Source organism: Hypomesus nipponensis, chromosome 11 (assembly GCF_054491055.1).
Source record: "Hypomesus nipponensis isolate SF chromosome 11, ASM5449105v1, whole genome shotgun sequence".
NCBI classification, from domain to species: Eukaryota; Metazoa; Chordata; class Actinopteri; order Osmeriformes; family Osmeridae; genus Hypomesus; species Hypomesus nipponensis.
Genome location: NC_140371.1, coordinates 18,560,146 through 18,582,500, shown reverse-complemented (window position 1 = coordinate 18,582,500; position 22,355 = coordinate 18,560,146). Strand labels below are relative to the sequence as shown.

Below are 22,355 nucleotides of genomic sequence, written 5' to 3'. Positions count from 1 at the left end.
CACAACAACTGGCCTCTACACGGTTAGGGAACGAGACACTCTTCCCCCCTCACTGACCCACACACACACACACACACACATATTTAAGACATTCCTGGGATTCAAGCGCACAGATAGCCTTGTCTGTAGGTGCCACGCTGCTGGAGGGTGACAGGCCTGTGGTGATCACAGCCCTCACAGCCAGTGAGTTCACCTGCTCCACACACCCACAGCCTGCACCTGGACACACATGTCACAGATGGCTCTAATAGCTAGTCATACAACAAATGATCCATTTAAATACCTGGTCCCTTTAAAGGATTTGTGGGCAACCAGTATTTCCAACCCAAGCACCTCTCTTGGGTATGTGTTCGAAATATAATCAATTGTTATTCGCATAGCCTTTATTTTCCAGAAATATATTGTTCCTCAACAGTACACACACTATAAATACAACCATTGTCACACATCGTTCCCACATGGTTTCAGCACAACGCCTTCTTTCTTCCTCCACAGGGAAGATCCAGATGCTTCTGCTGCAGGTCGTCATACCGCACAGTACTGTACACACACACACACACACACACTCCTGTAGCCCTGCCATCAGGCAGTGATGGATGGCAAGCCTAGCCCGTGGTGACGGCTGCATCACTCTCTCCTTCACACACACACACACACACACACACACACACAGGTACAGTAGCCCTGGTCCCAGGAGAGACATCCCAGGAGAGCTTCGCCAGGTAAGATGGAGAGATAGGTTACCATGGAGAGAGAGAGAGGGGAAGGGCGAGTTAGGGATTATGAGCGCGCGCGAGTGGGTCGGGACGAACAACGGAGAGATGAATATCAGTCATCTAATAACCTTGACCCTCTTGGCTTTAATAGACATCAGCCAGCAGAGAGTAGGTTGGAGGGGAAGGCTGTGATGGATGCGACAGGGTCTCCAACACCTCCACAGGATTTCACACTCATGATCCCTTCTCTCTCTCACACACACACACACACACACACACACACACACACACACACACACACACACCCACAGAGACCACTAACACACTGCACATAGGCGAGATATCCCACAGCTAGCACATTATCCCACAAATAAGGTCAGGGCAAAGATAATAGAATGACGAGTAAGCAGGTACTCCATTATAACACACAGGGTCTCAGGAGCGGCCAGCTGTCAGTGTGACTGATCAGTATATAGGCTCCACTGTATAACACTGTGGGGGAATGTGGCGGCTTGACACCAAGCAGAGGCTGAGAGAGAGACTGTGACTGATTCAATCCAATAATACTGTAAACTCCATCCAACACTGAAATATTGAACGAATGTCATAAGAAAGTCACTCAAACTCTCACATGAACACACCTACACACATGCCAAGGATTAGCTACATAAAGATGAGGTCAGAATGTTTGATATTAAGGAGAGACAGCAAGGCGCCTGCCACCAGGACTGTCTGTGAAGAGTCGCTGTGATATTTATATATTCACTGGATCTAAACTCTCTTCTGCATTCCCTTAGGAAAGACACACACACACACACACTCCTGAAGCACTGCGTTTGCTCACGCAGTTCAGAGGAGCTGAAGTCAGGAAACCAACAGCACAAAGACAACACAGGCACCAGTTCACCACATCTCCTATTCAAAGAGCCTCTTTGCAGAACTTTCCAGAAGGTCTTCTACATATTAAACACTAAATCCCAAGGTGCTTCTCTGTCAGTAGAGGGGAAACCATACCAGAGTCTGTATCAGTCAGAAAATTTCCACTACCGTAATGCTGCCTTCACGTGCTATCGGAATAATGGTAAATACGAGTTTCCGACTGGGAAGTTACACATGAACGGCCACTCAAAATCGTAATTACCAGTGGGAAACTGGGAGATCATTTTGATGCCAGTGCAACTATTGTTAGCTGTTGTTTGTGTACATTATTGTAAACTGTAATCTATGTACACTTAACTTTTACCACTTGTTGCGTACATTTCCTCCTCTAGAAGGTGCATAATGGAAACAAAAAAGGCTTTTCACAATATAGTGTTTTTTGCATCCGCCATTTTTAACATCGCCCCGCCAACAAAAGCACTTGAACATGACGTCCTCGTAATCTCGATTTTGTGAAAGAGGATCCTCCGACTAGCACGTGAGGGCAGCATTCCTTCTCTAGGATTGCAACATCATGCAGCATGCAAGCATCGCCAGGACACAGGCCCTGTTTTGGACAATACATCTCGGGAAATATATTTTCATCCCTCTATATCTAAACATCTGATTTCCACAGTAGAACTGCAGGAGTAAACTCACAGAGTAGGGTCGGCAACTCTGTCTCATCGAAATACGGGACAAAGGGTTGCCTGGCGCAACAGTGCGGGAATGATTTGTGTGAAACTACAGTGTATTGTTTGGCCCACACGCACACAAAAGTGACACGTATTTCCGGGGGGAAATAGGCCAGGTCCAGAACTTCCGGTGAAGTTAGAAACCTTACTTTTAATAACCAGAACAGCTGTTTAATCCTTAGCTATTGCTCTCTTAACTTTACTATCGGATTGTACAGCTTCTCGCTTTTTATAACAGGTAACAGAGGGGAGTCAGATGGCTGAGCGGTACGGCTAGTAATCAGAAGGTTGCCGGATCGATTCACCGACGTGCCAAATTACATTGTGTCCTTGGGCAAGGCACTTCATCCTACTTGCCTCAGTGGAATCTCCCTGTATTACTGTAAGTCGCTCTGGATAAGAGTGTCTGCTAAAAGACAACGTAAATGTAATGTAACAGGCGCCCTCACAGAGATGTCTCCCGTTTCCAGATTTTTGCTCAAATCTGAGAGAGATATGTTACATTATCTCTCGTAAACAAATATGACAGACCAAATATGTATCTGTTGAAATGAACGACAAGCAAGCAAGCTGTCCAATCAGATCACTGAGTACAGTGATGTAGCTAAAAATTGTTAGCTAGCTAGCTAGCCTAACAAAAGCCATCAAAGTACTGCGAGTGCCATTCGAGTGCGGCCTGCTGGGTCAGCCAGCACAGCTTCTCTCCAGAGCAACCAAAGAGCAACAACACAAGCTCTGATGACGACACAGCTATTTCATGATTGGCCAGACTCACACACACCAACGATGACAAGTTTCGTGTTTATTCTGACACCTGCCGTTCTGCCAATGCTCAAATAACTTTCAATTTTATTTACATATTTAGATTTTGTGGAAAGAAAAAAACTTGACGTTTTCAACACCTCCACCAACTCAAAGCGGCGACTCTCGCTGATCGGTCCATCCAGCCACAGCCGATATCGAACATACCTAATCTCATGATCGAGCAGCTTGATCATGAGAGGAAGACTCGATAGTTTCCCTTCTTTAACCATTCAGAAGGATGTGCTGGGACAGGATTTGATTGAAACCATTAGCCACAATAATGACCTGACAATGTATAGGAATCATAACAATCCTCTTTGATCCTGCATGTGTGTGTGTGTGTGCGTGTGTGTGTGTGTGTAGTGAGATCTGACAGACAGGTTCTCCAGGCACTGATCTGGGTTCTTCCCTAACTTGACCAGAACCAGCAGAGAGGACAGAGTCCTGATCCCAGGGGTGACCGTCATTCACATGCCGAGTGTTTCCAACTGCCGAGTGCACAACAGCTAAGCTGGTGGGAAAAATAGAGATTTTCCAGACTGTCTGATTAATATAACTAATGTGTCTGACTGCAAGTAGGAAAAAAATGTGTTGATGTTATCCTGAAGTAGGCCATTATCCTGTGTGTGTGTGTGTGTGTGTGTGTGTGTGTGTGCGTGTGTTTGAGGGGACACATAGCAATGCCACACATAGCTTCTGGGCTAGTAATGAGAGGGTTTTTTGTTGTTGGGACTGATACAGCCTGGGTGTGACAGGGGAATATGTTTATACTGTACTGCTTTACTGTGACATCACAAGACAGTCACATTATAAACTCCCTGAGGTATAGGAAGACCCAGTGTGTGTAGCCTGAGAGTGGAATTTGTGTCCCGGCGTGTTTTTATGTGAGAGCAGAAATAGACCCCTCATTACAGCACAACTACTATTATTACGTTCAGTTTACACCCAGACCACAGCAGTACAAATGACACACTGAGCCCAGATAGTGAGCCTATAGTACCAGCAGAGCTAACCAAGTCCAAGAGAGACAGGCTACTATATTTGTATAATGTATAGCAACAGTCCTTAGACTACCATACACTTTGGTTTAGTTTCGGATAAGACCAACAGCATTTCAGCTCTACTTGGCTGACAAACTGGAGCCTCTAGCTAACTCCTCCTTGCCCAGGCCTATAACAGATCAGTGCTAGCTCGCATTAGCCTAATCCCTATAGGGAGTCAGTAGCTATTAGCTTGCTGCTCCCAGCCCAATCCCTCAGCGGGCCCCAACACATGTGGTCTTCATTAGGTCTCCATTGTGTTTGGGTCGGGTTGGGCTGCGTAGTGACGCCATGCCAACAGAAATCACTATCCACTGTCGTCAGCCAGATTGTATTATGGGATGGTTTCCTGGTTTGTAACTCAATACCCCTCGACCACTAACACACACCAGGACTACTAGCTTGACACTGTTCTGAAGCGTTAGCTTCCTGCACTGGTCAGCGTGGTCTTCAGAGTGATGATGTAGAATGTGACGTGATGACTGGGACTGCAGCATCACTGACAGCTCTGCCATCTGGGAGCAGAGGGCAGGCTGTCCAACCGGACACTGGCATGAAGGGGATTGGCACGGGGACCTGGGTCAGTGTGTGTGTGTGTGTGTCACTCGCCACACAATAAGCCCCCAAAAAATGACACTAGCTAAAAACGCACACAAGCCGTTGCAGATATTGTTTCAGTAAAGTCTCTCCAACATCTCTATTGACTCAACTTGTGAAGACACCTCACAAACACACACACACTAATCTTGGTGACTAAACATCTCTCCCAGGTCAAGACGTCAGACCACAGTCAGAGTCTGAGAAGAAAAATAAACTTTAGGAGACAGACGCAGCCAAACAACCCCAGAGAACGCAAATAATCAAACCACACTGTGGAGTTCAACCCACCACACCCAGTCTGTCACACAGATACACATACACACCAGCACCCAGAATATTTTCAGGTTATGAAATCAGATGCGTAAACACTGAGTTTAGGAAGACACTGTGAACGCCATTTCCCAGGCTGCACTGTATGAGGTTGGACAACTACTAGAGAGATGGTAGCAGAAAGGGGGCAAGAAAGGGAGAGAGAAAAAGGCGTATGGAGAGAAAGAAACAGATCCGAACTGAAAGAGCATACAAAAAGCTACTACTCCCTAATCATTTAGTTCACTACCAGGTTTGCTGCTGAACTCTGAGTGAACCACTACCCCTCTCACTGGTGTTTCTACAGTTTGAGAGAAAGAGAGAGAGAGAGAGAGAGAGAGAGAGAGAGAGGCAGAGAGACACACAGAGAGAGAGAGAGAGAGAGAGAGAGAGAGAGAGAGAGAGAGAGAGATGTTAAAAGAGAAAGAGAGAGAAAGAGAGACATTGAGGCAAAGATAACGTCAGCAAAGGGGACAAACACACAGAGAGATACAGAGCCTAGACACAGGGAGAGATGGGGGGACTGACAAGACAAAGAGAAAGGGAGAGAAAAGGAGAAATAAGAGATGCTCCCTGCAAGGAAAAGCTCTGGTGAACCTGTGGAGGAGGCAAAGCCCTGAGTCAACATTCCCTCAGCGGCCCACAGAGTCACTCTCTGACCTCGCCTGGAGAGGATCCTCATCCAGATTCTGTCCAATAACAAACACACAACTGACCAAACAGGACTCACAGGATACACGACTAACTAACAAGCCACACTTAAGACGAGGCTGAACAATGACTTTGCTCACAGGCTGGTTAGAAAGAAGAAAAAAAAAACGCAGACAGGACGATGCGATTAAGAACAGGATTGAATGGGAAAACGCCGACTTCTCTTTAAGATTTCCCTCGATACCAATCTGGATAATAACACAGAATAGGGAGAGAAGGAGAGAGACAGAAAAGGAGGGAGCTGAGAGACAGAAGGGCAAACACAATGACCTCACTTTGTAGCCGACATTTATTCCCAATCGATTCCTCTCTCTCAGCACCTTAATAATTGGCCTGCTCCATTAAAGAAGGATAAAAATTCATCTTACTTGACACTCTCGTGCTGCAATCTGGAGGCTGCCACTTAATTGATCGGCTCAGCCTATTCTACCGGCTGAATGAGGACGGTAAATGCGCGGCCAAGCCGTCGCATCCAACCGCTGGGCCAAATGATCATCGATCGTCGGGTCTTTGTGTAGCGTGCCTGAGAGGCCATGACATCATCAACTGGGGACAGAATCTATTGTGTTGTGAAGTACAACTGTCTGAGGTGAGAGAGCTAGGAGAGGGGAGAAGACTGGCTGGTTTGCTAACTGACTTGACTGACTGACTGGCTGATGACAGTACCAAGACAGACAGTAAATGATCATAAACCAGACCAGTCTACAGTATGCATACTTTACAACATGCAGCGTAGGACAAAATCACATTTTTATCAATAAATATATGTTTGTAATCTTGCACCAGACTAGTCTATGCATACTTACCGACGAATAGACCAAAAACATATTGTCCCATGATGTTTTACTGTCCTGGAATGTATGCATGCGCTGCACTGGAATGGATGCAGTCATAACAAACTCAAATTGCTAGTGGGATGTAGGACCAATTAACACTGTCAGGGAGCCAAAACTGAATACAGAGATTCAGCTCTGCTTTGCCTTTATGCTTTACCGTCTAGAATCAAAACAAGTATTCAATCACTCTGGTCCCACGATGATGATGTCACCAGAGCACACAGTCACAGATGACCTCAAGAGCGTCTCAACTCGGGGAGAAAACAGGGAAGGCATGACTCGTATGAAAACACAGTTCCACGCGCGCGTGTGTCATCATGGGAGGATTAACTCACTCTGTGGACAGATGGCCATCCACTGCGTCTTCTCCCCACCCGTCCACACACACACGCATGCGTACACACACACACATGGATGTGTGTACACACACACAAACAGCCCAGCATAGCCTGCTATGGCAAGTTCGCTGTGCAGAAACCCTAAGCTGCATCATCATCAGAGCACACTGCCTAAAGCTTAAATACACATAATCACACACACACACACACACACACACAAAACACACAAAAGAGACACATGTTTGGTGATGTAAGAGGTCCCTCCCATGTGTTCAGACAACAAAACTATGTAGCTGAGCTTTGCCTGATGTGAAAATCAGCCAGACTGCTTCCTCCTGGGTCCCATGCAAACAGCCTGTCTCCATCTGACGGATCCCAGCCTCGTGTCACTCATGGCTGGGTGCAACTTTCCCTGAGGCTGGGGCCCAGCGTGCCTCACTAGCCGACGGCATCACACAAGCATTTACCATCCGTCTTACTGTGGAGGGTCAGCCAAGTCTACCAGGCAGCCGTGTGTGTCTTCATAACAGTCTTCTGATTACAAATCTACTGTGCCATTCATCTATCAGCATCAGATTCAACACGGCGCAATATTCATTTGGATTCCCCTAGACTTCACTCCCCCGCGCGGTTTCATTTCCAGACAGTGGGGGTTGTTGTCCACACTGAGACTGGTGATATTGATATTGACAGGCTGTTTAATATCTGGTGAGTTTACTGACAGACCCATAAGAGTGCGAATAACACACATGGCTTTCAGCCGTCCAACGCCATGAGAGAATCCATCAAGTGTCATCAAGGTGGTCTGAACCCATTGGCCAATCCCTTTTCCATCCCTACATTTTCAGTCAGGGGCCATTTCGGCTGACTGGAAGCTGGTATGGGGAGATGGGGGGGCGGGGTGCTGGTGTGCTGCTGGTGCGATAACCCTCACATCGCTCCGTCAGAGACGTTAAGAGGCAGGAAGGTTCAGAGGCAGGAAGGTTTAGAGGCAGGATGGTTCAGAGGCAGGAAGGTTCAGAGGCAGGAACGAGTGAGAGAATAGATGGAAAGAAAAGCTACAATAGCAGCAACTCGTTCAGTCTCCTCTGCTCGCTCGGTTTCCATAGCAGTAGACTCCTGTCAGGGAGACAGGGCGAACAGTCCAAGCAGACAAAGGCCTGGTAGCTGAAGGACACATGAAGGCTAGACGGGAATGCTTTCAGGCGGGGCTGTCTCTACCGCTTGATATGTTGGGAGCTTGAAAACGGTTAAATAGACTTTCTGTCTGTTTCAGTGTTGTGCAGAGCATAATCTCAGCTCCTAATAAACCCTGTTTAAACAGCAACTGACAAGCTGCTACTGTTTTAGAATTGTCCTACCTTCCCCAGTGTTCTACCATCCTGCTTTGGAGTGACATCGCCCATGATGAGCTGGTGTCAGAGTTGATGCTGTCTTTGTTGTCTGAAGAGCCCATTTTGAAGGGCTCCACAAAGCTGGTAAGAAAGCAGTTCTGTTTAATCATTTTCAGTTGGCTTCTTGAATCCCCACTCTTGGTTCAGTGCCAGACTCCTGGAGCTGTTCAAAGATATTGACTTGCAATGTTTGATCATTTCAGGGGGCATGGGGGTACCCAAGTGCTATATTTGAGGATACCAAGAAACAAGTGCACTCGGAATGTCTGTATTGGGAACGGAGGTTCTAGAAGAATCTAATTAGGAGGGATTTTAATGTGGCCTGTTAAGAGGGAGAGAGTTTATGGGTCGCCACATCAGAAGTGTACTTTGTAACAACACCGCGCATTATTATTACCAGTCTATACGCTCAACGCCATTTCAAATTGAGCAAGAAAAAACACATTCACTGCCTGTAGCAATTTTATCTTTAAACTGTGTACTTGGTGACCACAAAAAAAACAATTGTAGTTTCTTTAGTTCACCAAGGCATGAGCAGAGTAAAAAGAAGAGAGACAGTTTACATGTACAGTAAAGACGCATTTAGTCATTTAGCAGACGCTCTTATCCAGAGCGACTTACAGGGACATTCCCCCCGAGGGAAGTAGGGTGAAATGCCTTGACCAAAGACACAACGTAATTTCGCATGGCCGAGAATCGAACCGTCAACCTTCTGATTAATAGCCCAATTTCCTAACAGCTCAGCCATCTGACCCCAGGGTGAATCAGACTTCAATTTGATGGCAATCACAATAACTCAGGACTGGATATGGAATACTTCAAGTACAGATAAGATACTCACAAAGTGCACTTCTGCAGAGTCATCTTTCACTCCAAGATATTTCAACAACTTCCCCTTGACCTCCTGAGTGTGGAAAGCACACAAGCAAACAGGGCTTGGCCTCTGAATGCATCGCTGCTAGGCCGCGAGCCTCTTTGTATTTGGAAACAGTGATGCGGTTTGTTGGTGTGAATAATTGATGTATAGGTTAACTGCAGGATATGATCTGTCTGGCTGCTCCTGGTTGCTTCAGAAAAAAAGACAGTGAAACAGATAGAGATCTTGTAAGACACGGTAAGAGAGAGACACAGAACGAGAATGTGGGTGAAATAGACCGACTGAGAAAGACACACAGACAGAGACACACAGACAAATAAGAGAGGCAGACAGCCAAGAAGAGGCACAAGGCAGCAACCACAGAGCAATAAAAGCACAGATAACAAAATCAATGAGACAAACACAGCCAGCTGGTCCAGGTCTGCCAAACTCTGAAATCTCCCTCCTGACATTGTGGTTGCCAGCCAGAGACGGGCTGGAGATGCACCGCCACAGAACCACTCAGGCAACAGAAAAGAACCAACCACTTCATCTCAAATAGGCCTACACAATTGAGAAAGATTCAAGTCGATACAACTCGACAGATTCGGTGGGTCAGATGGCTGAGCGGTTAGGGATTCGGGCTATTAATCAGAAGGTTGCCAGTTTGATTCCCGACCGTGCAAAATGACGTTGTGTCCTTGGGCAAGGCACTTCACCCTACTTGCCTCAGGGAGAATGTCCCTGTACTTACTGTAAGGCGCTCTTGATAAGAGCGTCTGCTAAATGACGAAATGTAAAATTCGGCTGGTTGACCATTTTTGGTCATGTATGTGCATTTCACAGATCAGACCTCCAGGCACAAAGCCTGGGAACCAGATTAATCTGCCAGCTCATGTTGTATCTGCTCTGGCAAATGGGTCTGGCCACGCTCCCATTCAAACGGATTTCCCTTCGACCAGAGTCAGGTCGGGCCAATCACAACCGTTCATCTGAAATGGGGAAGGTTTAACACACTGATTGTAATGAAGACGGTCATTGTGGCATTTCAGTAAAACAACCAATATGATGTTTCATTGCTCGAATTGTTGTATCTATCCAACTGCGTCCAGTGGACTTTTGATCTGCACGGCCCTTCAATAACTCCCCTTTAAAATGGAAAAAGTGAACTGAGGGGTTCCAGACCCATTCGCAAATATGCCAGGCATAGACCATACGCCATTTTTCTCTTGCCCATACCTGGCACACGTGGCTTTGAGACACCCTTCTGATTATGCGGTCTCTCTTGGGGAGGGGGGGGGGGGCTTTGACAGATGCTGTGGGAGAGAACATGGCAGGATGATGGAGGTTGTGAATCACCTGATCTCCCTCAGATAGCACAGGGGAGGCGTTCCTCTTTACTACCCATGATCAATCAGACTGGATCATGCTGAGGTCAGCAGTTTCACATGTAGGCCAACTCCACACCTCAAATATAAAGCAAACCCCTCGGGATTCAGCCCAGCGCAAAGGTAAAACAAGGCACTGAGGCACGGCACACGTTAGGCAATTACAGAGGGCATTGATCATCACATTGCTCCTACCATTCCTCCTCAATCAATAAATACACTTTAAATGAGCAGCATCAATAATGGATGGACAAAATCAGCCTTTCGTTTTAAAATGTGTGTGTTGATATTACAACACCGTTTCTTATGGACGGTGGCAGAACTATCTGATTGGGAAATCTATATGATTCCCCAGAGAGGATTAAGAGGACTGAGCCCATCCTTCGGCGGAATCACACAGGATCACGGCTTGTGGTCAACAATGATAACAAAGACACCATAACGGACGGCGTGTCGCAGGGATATGTAGAACAAAAGATAACACCGACATGCTTGCAATTCCTTCAGACCAAGTACAATATCGGAAGAAACAGAAACTATGACTGTATCGTATGGTGGAAACAGTGTGTGAGCTTATGTCAACTTACAAAAAAAAGAACAGTTCTTTGTCACAGATTTGTCGTGGTGTGAAAGTGACTTACTTGAATCTTCCCTGACAATGTTGACATTGCTCTCCGACCCAGCCTTGGTCACAGACGCAGGTACCATTGACACATTTCCCAGAGAAGCAGTTTTTGTCACACGTCTTCGACGTCGAGGCTTCCGTGATGAGCACCAAGTAAAGCACAAGGAATGCCACCAAACATCTTCTGACATTGTGGGGTCCAGTAATTAAAAACTTTGTTAAAGTGCATAGATGCATAATTCCTCCATCCCTACCCATCGTGGAATTGCAGCGTTATTCTTAGGAGTGGGCTCCCTTACTACTAGGTGGATTGACTATAATTCAATTTCTCGTTTTAGGTGGTAAATAAACAGTTGGCGGGGTGAACTAATCATGCCTTTAGATGGTGCACTGTTTAGCAATGTCCATTTGTCCATCCAGCGCTGTTAAAAGTCGACTACGGGATGACTAAACACGAAACAGTCGTGTGCACGCGCCTGCAAATTGTGGCAGATGACATCTCTTTCTACCGTACAAAACAAAAAGGCTGCAACCATTTACAACCATAATATTATCGAGGAAAGGCAAATATCGTTGTTACTAGCCCAAACAAAGCCACTGATGACATACTTTCAGGATAGGTCTGAAATGCTTCTACCATACTTTATCACCACTATGATGATAGAAGATCATGCAGTAATCCGTTTCTCCACTTCCACTGGTAACAGAATGGTTCGAAGCTCGGGACAACAGAGCACAAACAATAAACAGTCCAAGTTTGCCGCCAGCTCGTGCTCTATCTCCACGTTTAGGTTTTCGACAATTTGGTAAAGACGAGGGTGTGCTGTTTGTGCAATGTTGTTGTAATCCTTCATCCCAGGCCGTCAGAGACTGCGATATCCACGGAGGAAGAACAGCATCCCCCTCCCGCTCCCGCTAGCGTGATGATGCTCTTGCGTTCGGCTCGCTCACAGCTGGTTCCTGACTGGGGAAACTCCTGCGCTCTGCTCTGAGCATGAGCAGTAAAAACTACACATTTAAAGGGACAGCACAGAATGCTCATGTTGAATGGACAGAACGGAAAACAAGACAAGTCTTCGTTATGATAGAATACTCCCACCACATATTACATTCACTGTCTCAGTCTTTGCCCGACCCTAATGGAAGAGGATGCGAGGGCTTTGGCACACGTACGCACGCACACACACTACTCTGAAAACAGTATTATAATTCATGCAATGATAACGCCCCATAACACACACCAACATACACACAGGAGATGGTTCGCAGGAACATTATTCATTTAATTAATGATTGTTTTTGTCTGTCAGGAATGGCTATCCTAGGAATGTGTTAAAAATGCAATTGACCAAATATAAAAAGGTATGTCTGATAGTATAAATACACCTTTACCTCCTGTCGCCTAAACCCACATAAACAGTAGGAAACCATTTCTCTGTCTTCCCTAGAATAACATTACATTTTTGATACATATTTTTTTAATTGTTAATGATTATAGATCGATGGAATTGTTTACTGGTGGCTAGGGGGATTACGTTGCTCGTTGGCGCCCTCACATGTTCATAAAGCTACCCTGCAGGTCACACTTAATCAGTTTTGCCAGTCACACAGTCACTCTACATCTGATCCCTGAGACTTTTATTCAGGTTACATAAAAATTATAGGGTATATAAAATTAGCAAAAGTCTCAGAGGCAATAGTTAAAAAGTGTTGGAAATAATTGGGTCAACAAAATCATTTAAAGTAATACAGTAGCTCTCATTTTGGTCTTCTCGGTGGTGTTGTTGCAGATGAGCCATGATAGCTGAGGATGAAAATACTTTTTATTCTGCTCTAGGACTCCTAGCAGCCCAGAGGGCTGAGGCCATCTGTTCATCGACCTCTGCTGCCTATATATGGACAGGAGGGGGAGAGTGGAGAGGTTAAGGGGAAGAGAGGAGAAGAGAGAAGAGGAGAGAAGGGAAAGGGAGAAGGGAGAGGACGGGAGGAGAGGAAAGGAGAAGAGAAACAAAGAGAAGAGACGATAAGGGAGGATAATGGAGTTACAGGAAAGTTTCTGTGGTATTAGTTCAAATCAGGTTCTCTGAGCTGTTTAGCGGATAATGCTAACAAAAGCATGCATCGTAAAATCCTTGGATATTTCCATTTTAGACCATGACGCAGCCCAGCCAGCCACAGTGCTGCCTCCCACATCCTCTGTGTCTCTCCACAGATAAATATTGATTTTCCTCCTCATAACAACATCAGGAAGTAAGCAAGCGTCCTTGTACTGCATGACTCCACTAACGGTTACTCTAAGACAGGTTGTGAACATGTTTATCTATTTTTTTGAAAAATATTTGTTCAACCTTCAGAACTTATACAGAAAATATTTTGTTAACTTAAAAAACAACCTGAGCTTTCTTTCTAAAGTATTTAAAAAACTTTTTGGGGATTGAGGTTAAGTCTCTACACTATAGTTTGCCAACGCTGGACAGTCTTATAAACACAGAACAATATCTGTGAATAAAACAGAGTTAGATCACAGCAATGATTGAAATCTTAATGACCTATAACAAACCACTAGTTCAGTTTCCCTGCACATTATCAAACTATCTCTTTCACAACTGAAGCATATGATGCACTGACAAGCTATGTCCACTAGATGTCCCCAAATTACAGAGGTTACCCAGACAGGAAGACAGTGATGATGCAAGAATACATTTTCACCACCTACACCTTCATCCACAACTAACCCCAGTAGAACAAGTGTAAGGTGGTTTAGGATGGTGCGGTGAAAACTCTCTCCTGATTAAGGTGGCAACATTTTACAAGAGTCTTTAACTTCCAACAGGAAATATTGACTGGTTACATTGATTACAATCATTGAACAAGAATCCAGTCAACAGGAAGGAGAGGACACTTATGTATGAACTCTAGCCTATAGGAATGCATTGCCCATACCTAGTCCAGGGAAATAGAAATAGAAGGCCACGGTTGCTACAGTACGTTTAGATATAGGACTGCAGATGTATTAGAGATAGGTTTCTTTGTAGGCCAGCTGCTAAGACGCCTTGTTACCTCCCAGTCTGACACCACCCTTTTTCTGTCTAAGTGGGCCCTGTGGACCAAGGAGCAGAGGAGAGAAAAACACAACCAGCGGAGACCAGTACCACCTCTGAAAAAGACTCATTAGTCATGCTACTGCACTCAAACTGTCATTTCCTTTAAGCTTGTGCCAAATTTGGGCGATAATTGGATGAGCATCTTAAACAAGTGCAAACTTAGAACAAACTGTTGGTGGACTGTGATGTATTATAGGTGAATATAACTAAAACTTGAAGCAAGTGTAATGAGAACGTATGTAACTTTTGCATCGTTTTTTTTCTTCTCTTTGTGTGTGTCAGGTTGGGCACACAGCAGTTAATGGAGTTTTCTTCCATCCTGCTGACACCATCAGGGACACAATGTCAATTAACCTTGTTTAATTCAAAGCTAGGAGTCTGAGTAGATATGGGGCACACTGTTATAAATTTAATTAATCCCAGAGCTCAAGTCTAGGCTTGAGTCTGTGCATATAATAAACCGCTAGAACTGACTGCAGCTACCTGGAGCAGGGCATAAATGGAGGTAAGGCACTTTTGTTCAACACAGCATGATTGTTTTTGTGGATATTGATTTTGGCTAGACACATTTGGCTGAGAAATTGATGGGTGTCTCACTAGAGGTCAAATAGATTGTAGTGCTCAATCATGGTGCCTGATGTATTTTGGGGGGGGTTTTGAGCTCAATATTTTTTAGTTTTTTGGTCTGTCCACTTCCAAGATTAAATGGAGTGCCTGTGGAATGATGAAATCAAATTTGGTTTGAATTCGGTTAGAATTTGACCCATAGAGGGAAAATACTTATTATGTACCTGTCTGCTTCTGAAAATGATTTCAATTCAGACATAAAATCATAATTTATAGACTGGGAAGTTAGGATTAGAACATGATGTGTGCATAACTGGAACATACGTGACAAACAGCATGATTATTACTCTGCAGGGAAACACGATTCAGCAATCAGTAAGGAACCTGTATATAATGTTGTATCTGCACCTGACACACACTACAAGAAATGCATATTGTATTGTACATTAAAGATATTGCTTAGAGGGAAAAATACAATTTTAAGGTATTTTTATATATTTATCTAGACAATCATTATGGCTTGTACTACAATGGATGTTTCCAAGATTGTTGTACTATTCCACCATTAGATGCTGATCTCTGCTTCTGAGTTTGTTGCTGTTCTCAAATAGATCCCAGACAGATCCTTACTGTTTAATCCCAGCCATTTTGTCCCTTCACAATGGTGACAGTGTATTTTCTCACCTTTGAAGGTTTAAGCCTCTACAAGACTTGAAAGGAGCAATTAGGGGATCCAACCTTCTAATCTTTACCTCAACACTTTGAAGTCGTACCTTGGTCTCTTCAAAGAACTCCCTTGGAGCCTGACTAGCTAAATGTCAGCTGGTGCCATCTGCCAAAGGTCAACTCCAATGACATGACTTCCAGGAAAAACAGATGTTCCTGACAATTAAGTTTTAAGTCCACAAAGCAGAGAACATTCAGCAGTTACTTCAATTGCACCTGGAAAATTGATTTTTCACTATGAATTCACGTGCCGGATGAAAGATATTTTGCAGTAGCAGAAACTACTGTCTTCGAAGTGTATCCTTCTTCCATTAGGCTCTGATGCCCGCCTTATCTGTAATCTGTGGCTGATCTCCAGTCCAGACAATAAACCACAGACAGAAGGTCAGGCCAGATGGGAAAAAAATGGCCTGAATTCAGCATTTTGCATGCAGTCGGAGCCCCGATCCGCCTGATAGTTTCCTTGAAAAGTGTGTGAGTGGAATACTGTGGTACGAAGTCTCTGGACTTCAGCTAGGACTTGATGGCTCTGAGACCTGCTTTTCCTAGCAACTGTACTGATCACTGCTGTGACTCAGCTCCACATAACAGACTGTGCCAAGCAGCCCAGTCTTTAACACCCGGATGTTGTTTACTACTTTAAAAGTGTAACTGATGGTGTGGTACACCAATTAACCAGATTTTTACAGGCACCTGTAGAGAGAGAAAGCTAGGATTGGAAAGCTCCATAAATAAAGTATGTTTGTGTACGTGATTACTTTGTTAGCCAAAAGCAGTATATGTCTTACTTGAAGGTGGATTGGAAAGGCAGCATTCCTTCCTTGTAATGAGATGCTTTGGATGCTAATGAGAGACTGCACTCTGACTGTGTGGCTCCTCTGACACGCCCGGAGGTGAGTGGAGGGAACTGCAGTCCCACTGCGCCACTCCACTCTGCTCAGCTGTGTGTGTGTGTTTGTGTGTGTGAGTGGCACCTCCTACATCCAGGGATATCCCTCCCACTTTTACACAGGAGGAAGAGGGGGGGGGGGGTAGGTGTAGAGAATGAGAGTGGAAGACATCATGAGCGAGGGGAGAAGCAGAATGGACAGAGCAAAAGATAAAGAAAGAGACGTTAAAAGGGTGACAGACAGGAATAAGGATTGAGTAAGAGACATAGTGTGTGTGTATGTGTGTGAATGATTCAGATGGCAGCCTCCCTCCCTCCATCTCTCTCTCTCTCTCTCTCTCTCTCTCTCTCTCTCTCTCTCTCTCTCTCTCTCTCTATCTCTCTCTCTCTCTCTCTCTCTCTCTCTCGCCCTCTCTCCCTCCCTCCTCTTTGACAGTAGTGTAGCTGATTCCACTGGTGTCTGAATCAGACGAGGGTTTCCTCTCCTCTCTGTCTCTCCTCTCCATCTCTCCTTCCAACACAAGGCTGCTTCAGCTCCACACACCACACACACCACACACACCACACCACACAGGATCCCTGAGTCAGTCCCAGTGCCAGTCTCCGACAGCACGGAGCCTGGGCTCCCAGGGGATCTGAGTGGGGAAGAAATCGAAGCGGATCCAGGCTTTTCTCCAGGATCCCCAGGAGTGTCTCCAGGGTGACCCTTCCACCCAGGCCAGGATGGAGGTGCGCCCAGCCGGACGGCTGCACTCAGGGGGCTTCAACCAGCTAGCAGCGCCGGTGGCTGGATCAGTAGGTCGCCCGGTGGGGAGCGCTATCTATAGCACAGTTCAACAGCAGGACTATTCTGCCAGCGTGTGGCTTCGCAGGAAGGACAAACTGGAACACGTACGTAAGTCCGGCAGACAGAGTGACTGAGAGGGAGGACAGTGCTCTCTATAAAGTCACTCTACAAAACTTCCAAAGGATCAATATTTGTTTCAAACTAAGACAGCTCTAGGCTTTAAGTGCCACTGCATAGTTTGGTTGGATGCTTGTTTGGTAATTGAAGTAAAAATAAAATACATTTTTCGAAATATTGATCGAGGTAATTTCTGTTTTTGTTGTGTATAAGTGTTTGGTGGTGCAGTGCTAGTGCCTGTAGACGTTTCCGTTTGTTTGGTCTCCGGTAGTGAGTTGCTCTGTTGTGCTTTCTGAGGTAGTCTGATGGGAATGCCTGTCTGAGAATGGCTATTGACCGTAGACCGGTTGCTCTGTAAAGTGCCGGTATCTTCTGTCATAAATCATGTCATTCTCCTACTGTGGTCGGCTCTTCCTTCCAGATTCAACATGAGACTCTTTCTTTAAACAAACAGAAACCTAAATTAAACCACATGAACAGCTGTGCATGTTGAAGTTTTACTGTGGGTCTTCACAGTGTGGCCAGTGGTTCTAGACGGAGTTAAATATTTCCTGAAATGAGAGGGGAATACTGTGCCTTCCTGGTGCTGAGACAGTCTCTTTCCACTCACACCCTCTCTACACCTCCAAGAAGAAGAGAATAAATCAGTCCGCACATCCCGACCAAACACACTCACAGGCCTGGCAGTCTCAGTCCTGCTCTGACTAATGTCTGCACACACATTCACTCCCTCACACACACACACACACACACACACACACACACACACACACACACACACACCTCGCCCACAGACGAGCACTCATGCACTCATGAACCAATTTCATGGTTTAATGATGTTCTTCCGCTCATGCTATTTGGGAAAGTTCATGCAACTCTAGAGTATTGTTACATTACAAAGTGATGTTTTAAAGAAGTCAGCAATTCAAAGTAATGACTAGAGATGTAGTGACTAGAGATGTAGTCGTAGCTTTAAACACCCATGACAGGGGAGTACTTCAAATTCGACTCAACCCAACGGCAACAATGTCATACCCAGTAGGCGGCTGGCTGAGGGAGGCTTATTTTTTTTCATCTGTTTCCAGAGAAATGAGAGCTGATCCAGCTGTGAGGACTCCCAGGTGAAGCTGATTCACAGTTCCATCTTATTGGCTCCCTCCCAGCTGACCTCTCCTCATATTAAAAGCTGTTTTAAAGAGTGACGAGAAGAAAATTAGATGATATCAGGCCTTATTGCTTTTCTATTGGGGGAAGAGTCGATCCTTCACCTCAATCCCTTTTCTTCCGGTTTATTCTAAAGGCAGCACAGAGCTACATTTACTGATGTTGGCTGACATTTGTAAAATGCATTTAATGATATTTCCTCACTGCACACTAATCCTATTATATGACTGTTTTCTCATTTGACACGTGACATGTTTCCCCATTAGTAACTGGATATGCCTTTGATCTTGAGTATCTTGAGTGTTGCCTGCTCAATTCGAGCACAACATGTCAGTTTCCCATCAGGGTGAAGTGCAATTGGGTGATCTTGTTTGTTTCTCAGGCATCTTATTGGCTAATTAATGATCGATGAGTAGAGTTATCCATGCCCAGAGGGTCTATCTTCCTCTGTGGTTTTGACAGACACCCCGAGTCAATGGAACCAATAGGAATCAAGCGTGGATTTTGGCTTTACGCCTGGTTTCACTTGCCCATCTCATTAGTGTCTGGAGGAGATAAACGAAAGGTTTTTACCAGGCATACTAAAACACCTTCTCTCTCTCCAAGCCTCAGCAGCAGCCTGTTAATAATCAACATTTGACTCCCTGATTTTACATTCAAACTTCCCCTGACATCAGGAGCAGACTTGACACTTGCCATGATTCTTGAATGAAACATGAGGAACACAGTAGCTGTGCGTGTGATTTATGGGATACTTTAGGAGGATTGGGTTATAGTGCCAGCCAGGGCACACTTCCAGATGCAGTCAAACCCAGCTAGGTGAGTGCCAAAGCAGAACTTTCTAGAAAGAGAGAGAGAGGTGGGGGGGGGAGGAGGAGAAAGACTTTAGAGGACACACTGGCATGAATCTGTGGACTATCTTGATCTATGGTACAGGACTTTCGCAGCAGATCACTATCACCTTCTGGCCAGCAGATGAAGCTGTTGTCTTTACTAACCACACGAAACACTGTGTTTTGCTGCTCTGTATGTTTTGTGTTTCCTATAGTGTGTGTGAGAGTGTGTGTGTGTGTGTGTGTGTGTGCAGCATGTGTGTGTCTGCAGCATGTGTGTGTGAGCAGGGTGCACATGTGTGTTGTTTCCCTCTGCAGCCCTTCTGAACATGGCTGTCACACCATCATTCTCCCTCACACACGGAGGAGTGAACAACACAAACAAAAACAAGAACATCCTCATTACTCACTGCTGATTAAGCAAGCCTCCTCAGAACCCATGGATGCTGGCCTATTAGCTCTCGCCATAATCAATTCAACTACGTTCTAGAACTTACTGTTCTGAACAGGGCCGCATTGACTTCCACAGCTCTTTGCAGTGTTCCACTCCAGTGCGTGTACGTTCTCTCTTGAGCTTATACAGTTGACAGGAGCCTCTGGTCATTTCTGCCTGTGGCCAAATCCTCATCCACTATTAAAGATTTCTGGATGCAGCCTCTTGGCAGAGAGGACTAATGATGAAGACCGGCTCATCAGGCTTTGTATAAAACATTCTCTCTCTCACACACACTTTGATGGGGTTCTATACTCTATACATTTCTATAGAGTCAGGTTGTAATGTACTATTGGATTGAATACATATTGTATAGTTAGCTTAGATGGCTTCTGTGTCTTACAATACAGGTCTGTTCATGTGTCTGCATGAGTGCATGTCTGTCTGTGTGTGTGTTCCTCTGTGTGTGTCTACATGTGTGTGTCTGTGTGTGTGTGTGCGTGTCATCTGTGTGTGTCTTGATCAGACATGACTGAGCGTAGCAGGGCAGTCTGATCCTGTTAAGTCAGGTCACACTGACACCTCCCTGGTCAATCCACGTTCTACGACCCTGCAGGGAGCCATGAGGCCAGCCCTCACACATGCTGTAGCAGCCTCCACACCCCAGACCCACACCCCAGACCCACACCCCAGACCCACACCCCCATGTAGCTCCACCTTCCGGGAGCTGAACGACGTCGACCCGTTCATCATTCTCTACCAGAGGAGACGTTATGTCTGAGTTTGAATCATGGGACTAATATCAACCCTGACAAGATGACTCACAATATTTATTAACATCTTTTATGTTTCTATCCCATATTGGCGCTGTAAACCTCCCTCACCTTTTGATATTCCTTGAACCTCTTTCTCTGTTCATCTGAGGGGCACTGACATCTTCCTCTCTCTCTCTCTCTCTCTCTCTCTCTCTCTCTCTCTCTCTCTCTCTCTCTCTCTCTCTCTCTCTCTCTCTCTCTCTCTCTCTCTCTCTCTCTCTTTCTCTATCTTTCTTTATCTCTCTCTCTTCCTCTCTCTTTCTTTATTTCTCTCTCTCTTTCTCTCTCTCTAGCTCTTGCTATCTTTCTCTTTATTTTGATGTCCCTGGCAACTCTGGAGCAGTTGGTACTGGTGTTTTAGATCTACTTCAATGCAAATCCAATCAGCTCACTCTGTAAAGAATTGTGTCAAGGTTAATTGCAACTCATTTTCCTCCAGGGTAAAGAAATGTAAGGGCATGTTCTTAACACTCCATTCCCCAAATACATTTATTCACTCCGCTGGAATATTGCTGTGAACGTGTTAGGGTCCACCGGTGAGTTTGCCGGAATTATTTCATCTGTTTCAGTTTGTGCAGGCAGCGAGCAGAGCTGTTTAGGTGGCTTTGTAGTTGTGTTATTTATTCACAAGCTGTTATTGATGTAAAATGCAGATGTAGCAGAGATAGCAACAGCTTCTCTTGGCCTCAGTTCAGACACAGGGATATCTATTGTATCCTGCAGGTCTTGATAACGTATTCAAAGTTCAAAAACATGATCTTGTGGCAGCTGTTGGCTCAGCGGTGGAATGACATAGTTTGTCTCTGCCATTCAAACACAAACACAGAAACACTGTCCATCCTCTCTTCTCCTGCTGTCATTGAAAGTCATAAGAGTTGTAGCTTTCCTGGCCCAGGGCCCGGAAGTGTCTGTTTTTCCTTCTCACTGGTGCGTCCAGTGCAGTGAGCCTCCACTTCATCCTGTTCTCTTCCTCCTCGCTCCTGCGTCTCCCTCTCCTCCCCTTCACCACAGCACACCTCAGGCCTCCTCAACAAGAACGTTAGCATCGTGCTTTAGCTTAGAAAATAACAGTTTGGAACTAAATGTGTCCATTTTCCTTTTCTCCACAACATGTTTCCTTAAAGAGCCAAGGACAGGCTGCATTAACTACATTTATAGACGTACGCAGATGCTGTAGGGTAGGCTATGAATCTGTGCTGATGAGTTGCCCTCTGCTGGTGATTATTTGTTACTACAATGCTGCAGCCAAGCTTATTGGCCCCTTTGGGGAGTTTAGTGGAATACTGAAATATTTACAGTTTGATAAAGGTTCTTCAGCGGTTACCTGGTATCAGATGTACATTATGCATGTAGAGAGGTACAGCAATATATAGCATAAAGTCATGTGTGAGTGAATGCATTGAAAGGGCGAAAGTGCCAATGATGCTTGAATTTGTGCTTATAACAGGTATGTCATTGTCATCAAAGTGCAAGCACTTCTGCTTCCGCAGCAAGATAAACTGGTGTTAAAATATTTATATTTTTATATTTCACTCTCTCTCTTTCACTCTCTCTCTATTGCTGTGTCCCTCTCTTTCTCTATTTCTCTCTGTGGCTCTATCTCTCTCTGTTTCTGACTGATATAAAATAAAGATGAATTATATGATTCACTGTTTGCCATTGGAAGCCTTGAGCAAACTATGTGTCTTCA

The 22,355-nt window shown here is 45.1% G+C and overlaps 2 protein-coding genes across 2 annotated transcripts in view; one reads left to right on the top strand and one right to left on the bottom strand.

Moving 5' to 3' along the window:
* The window catches only part of atrnl1a (attractin-like 1a), a 129,048-nt gene extending 116,849 nt beyond the window's left edge, over positions 1-12,199 (bottom strand). Inside the window, exon 1 of the mRNA XM_084709954.1 lies at positions 11,247-12,199. Coding sequence (XP_084566080.1) covers positions 11,247-11,488 — 242 coding nt within the window. The 5' untranslated portion in view covers positions 11,489-12,199. The remainder of the gene's footprint in view (positions 1-11,246) is intronic.
* Positions 12,200-17,228: 5,029 nt separating this feature from the next.
* Positions 17,229-22,355, top strand: part of LOC146268540 (inactive phospholipase D5) — a 33,685-nt gene continuing 28,558 nt past the window's right edge. The window contains exon 1 of the mRNA XM_084710156.1: positions 17,229-17,407. Within this exon, the coding sequence (XP_084566282.1) occupies positions 17,240-17,407 (168 nt within the window). The 5' untranslated portion in view covers positions 17,229-17,239. The remainder of the gene's footprint in view (positions 17,408-22,355) is intronic.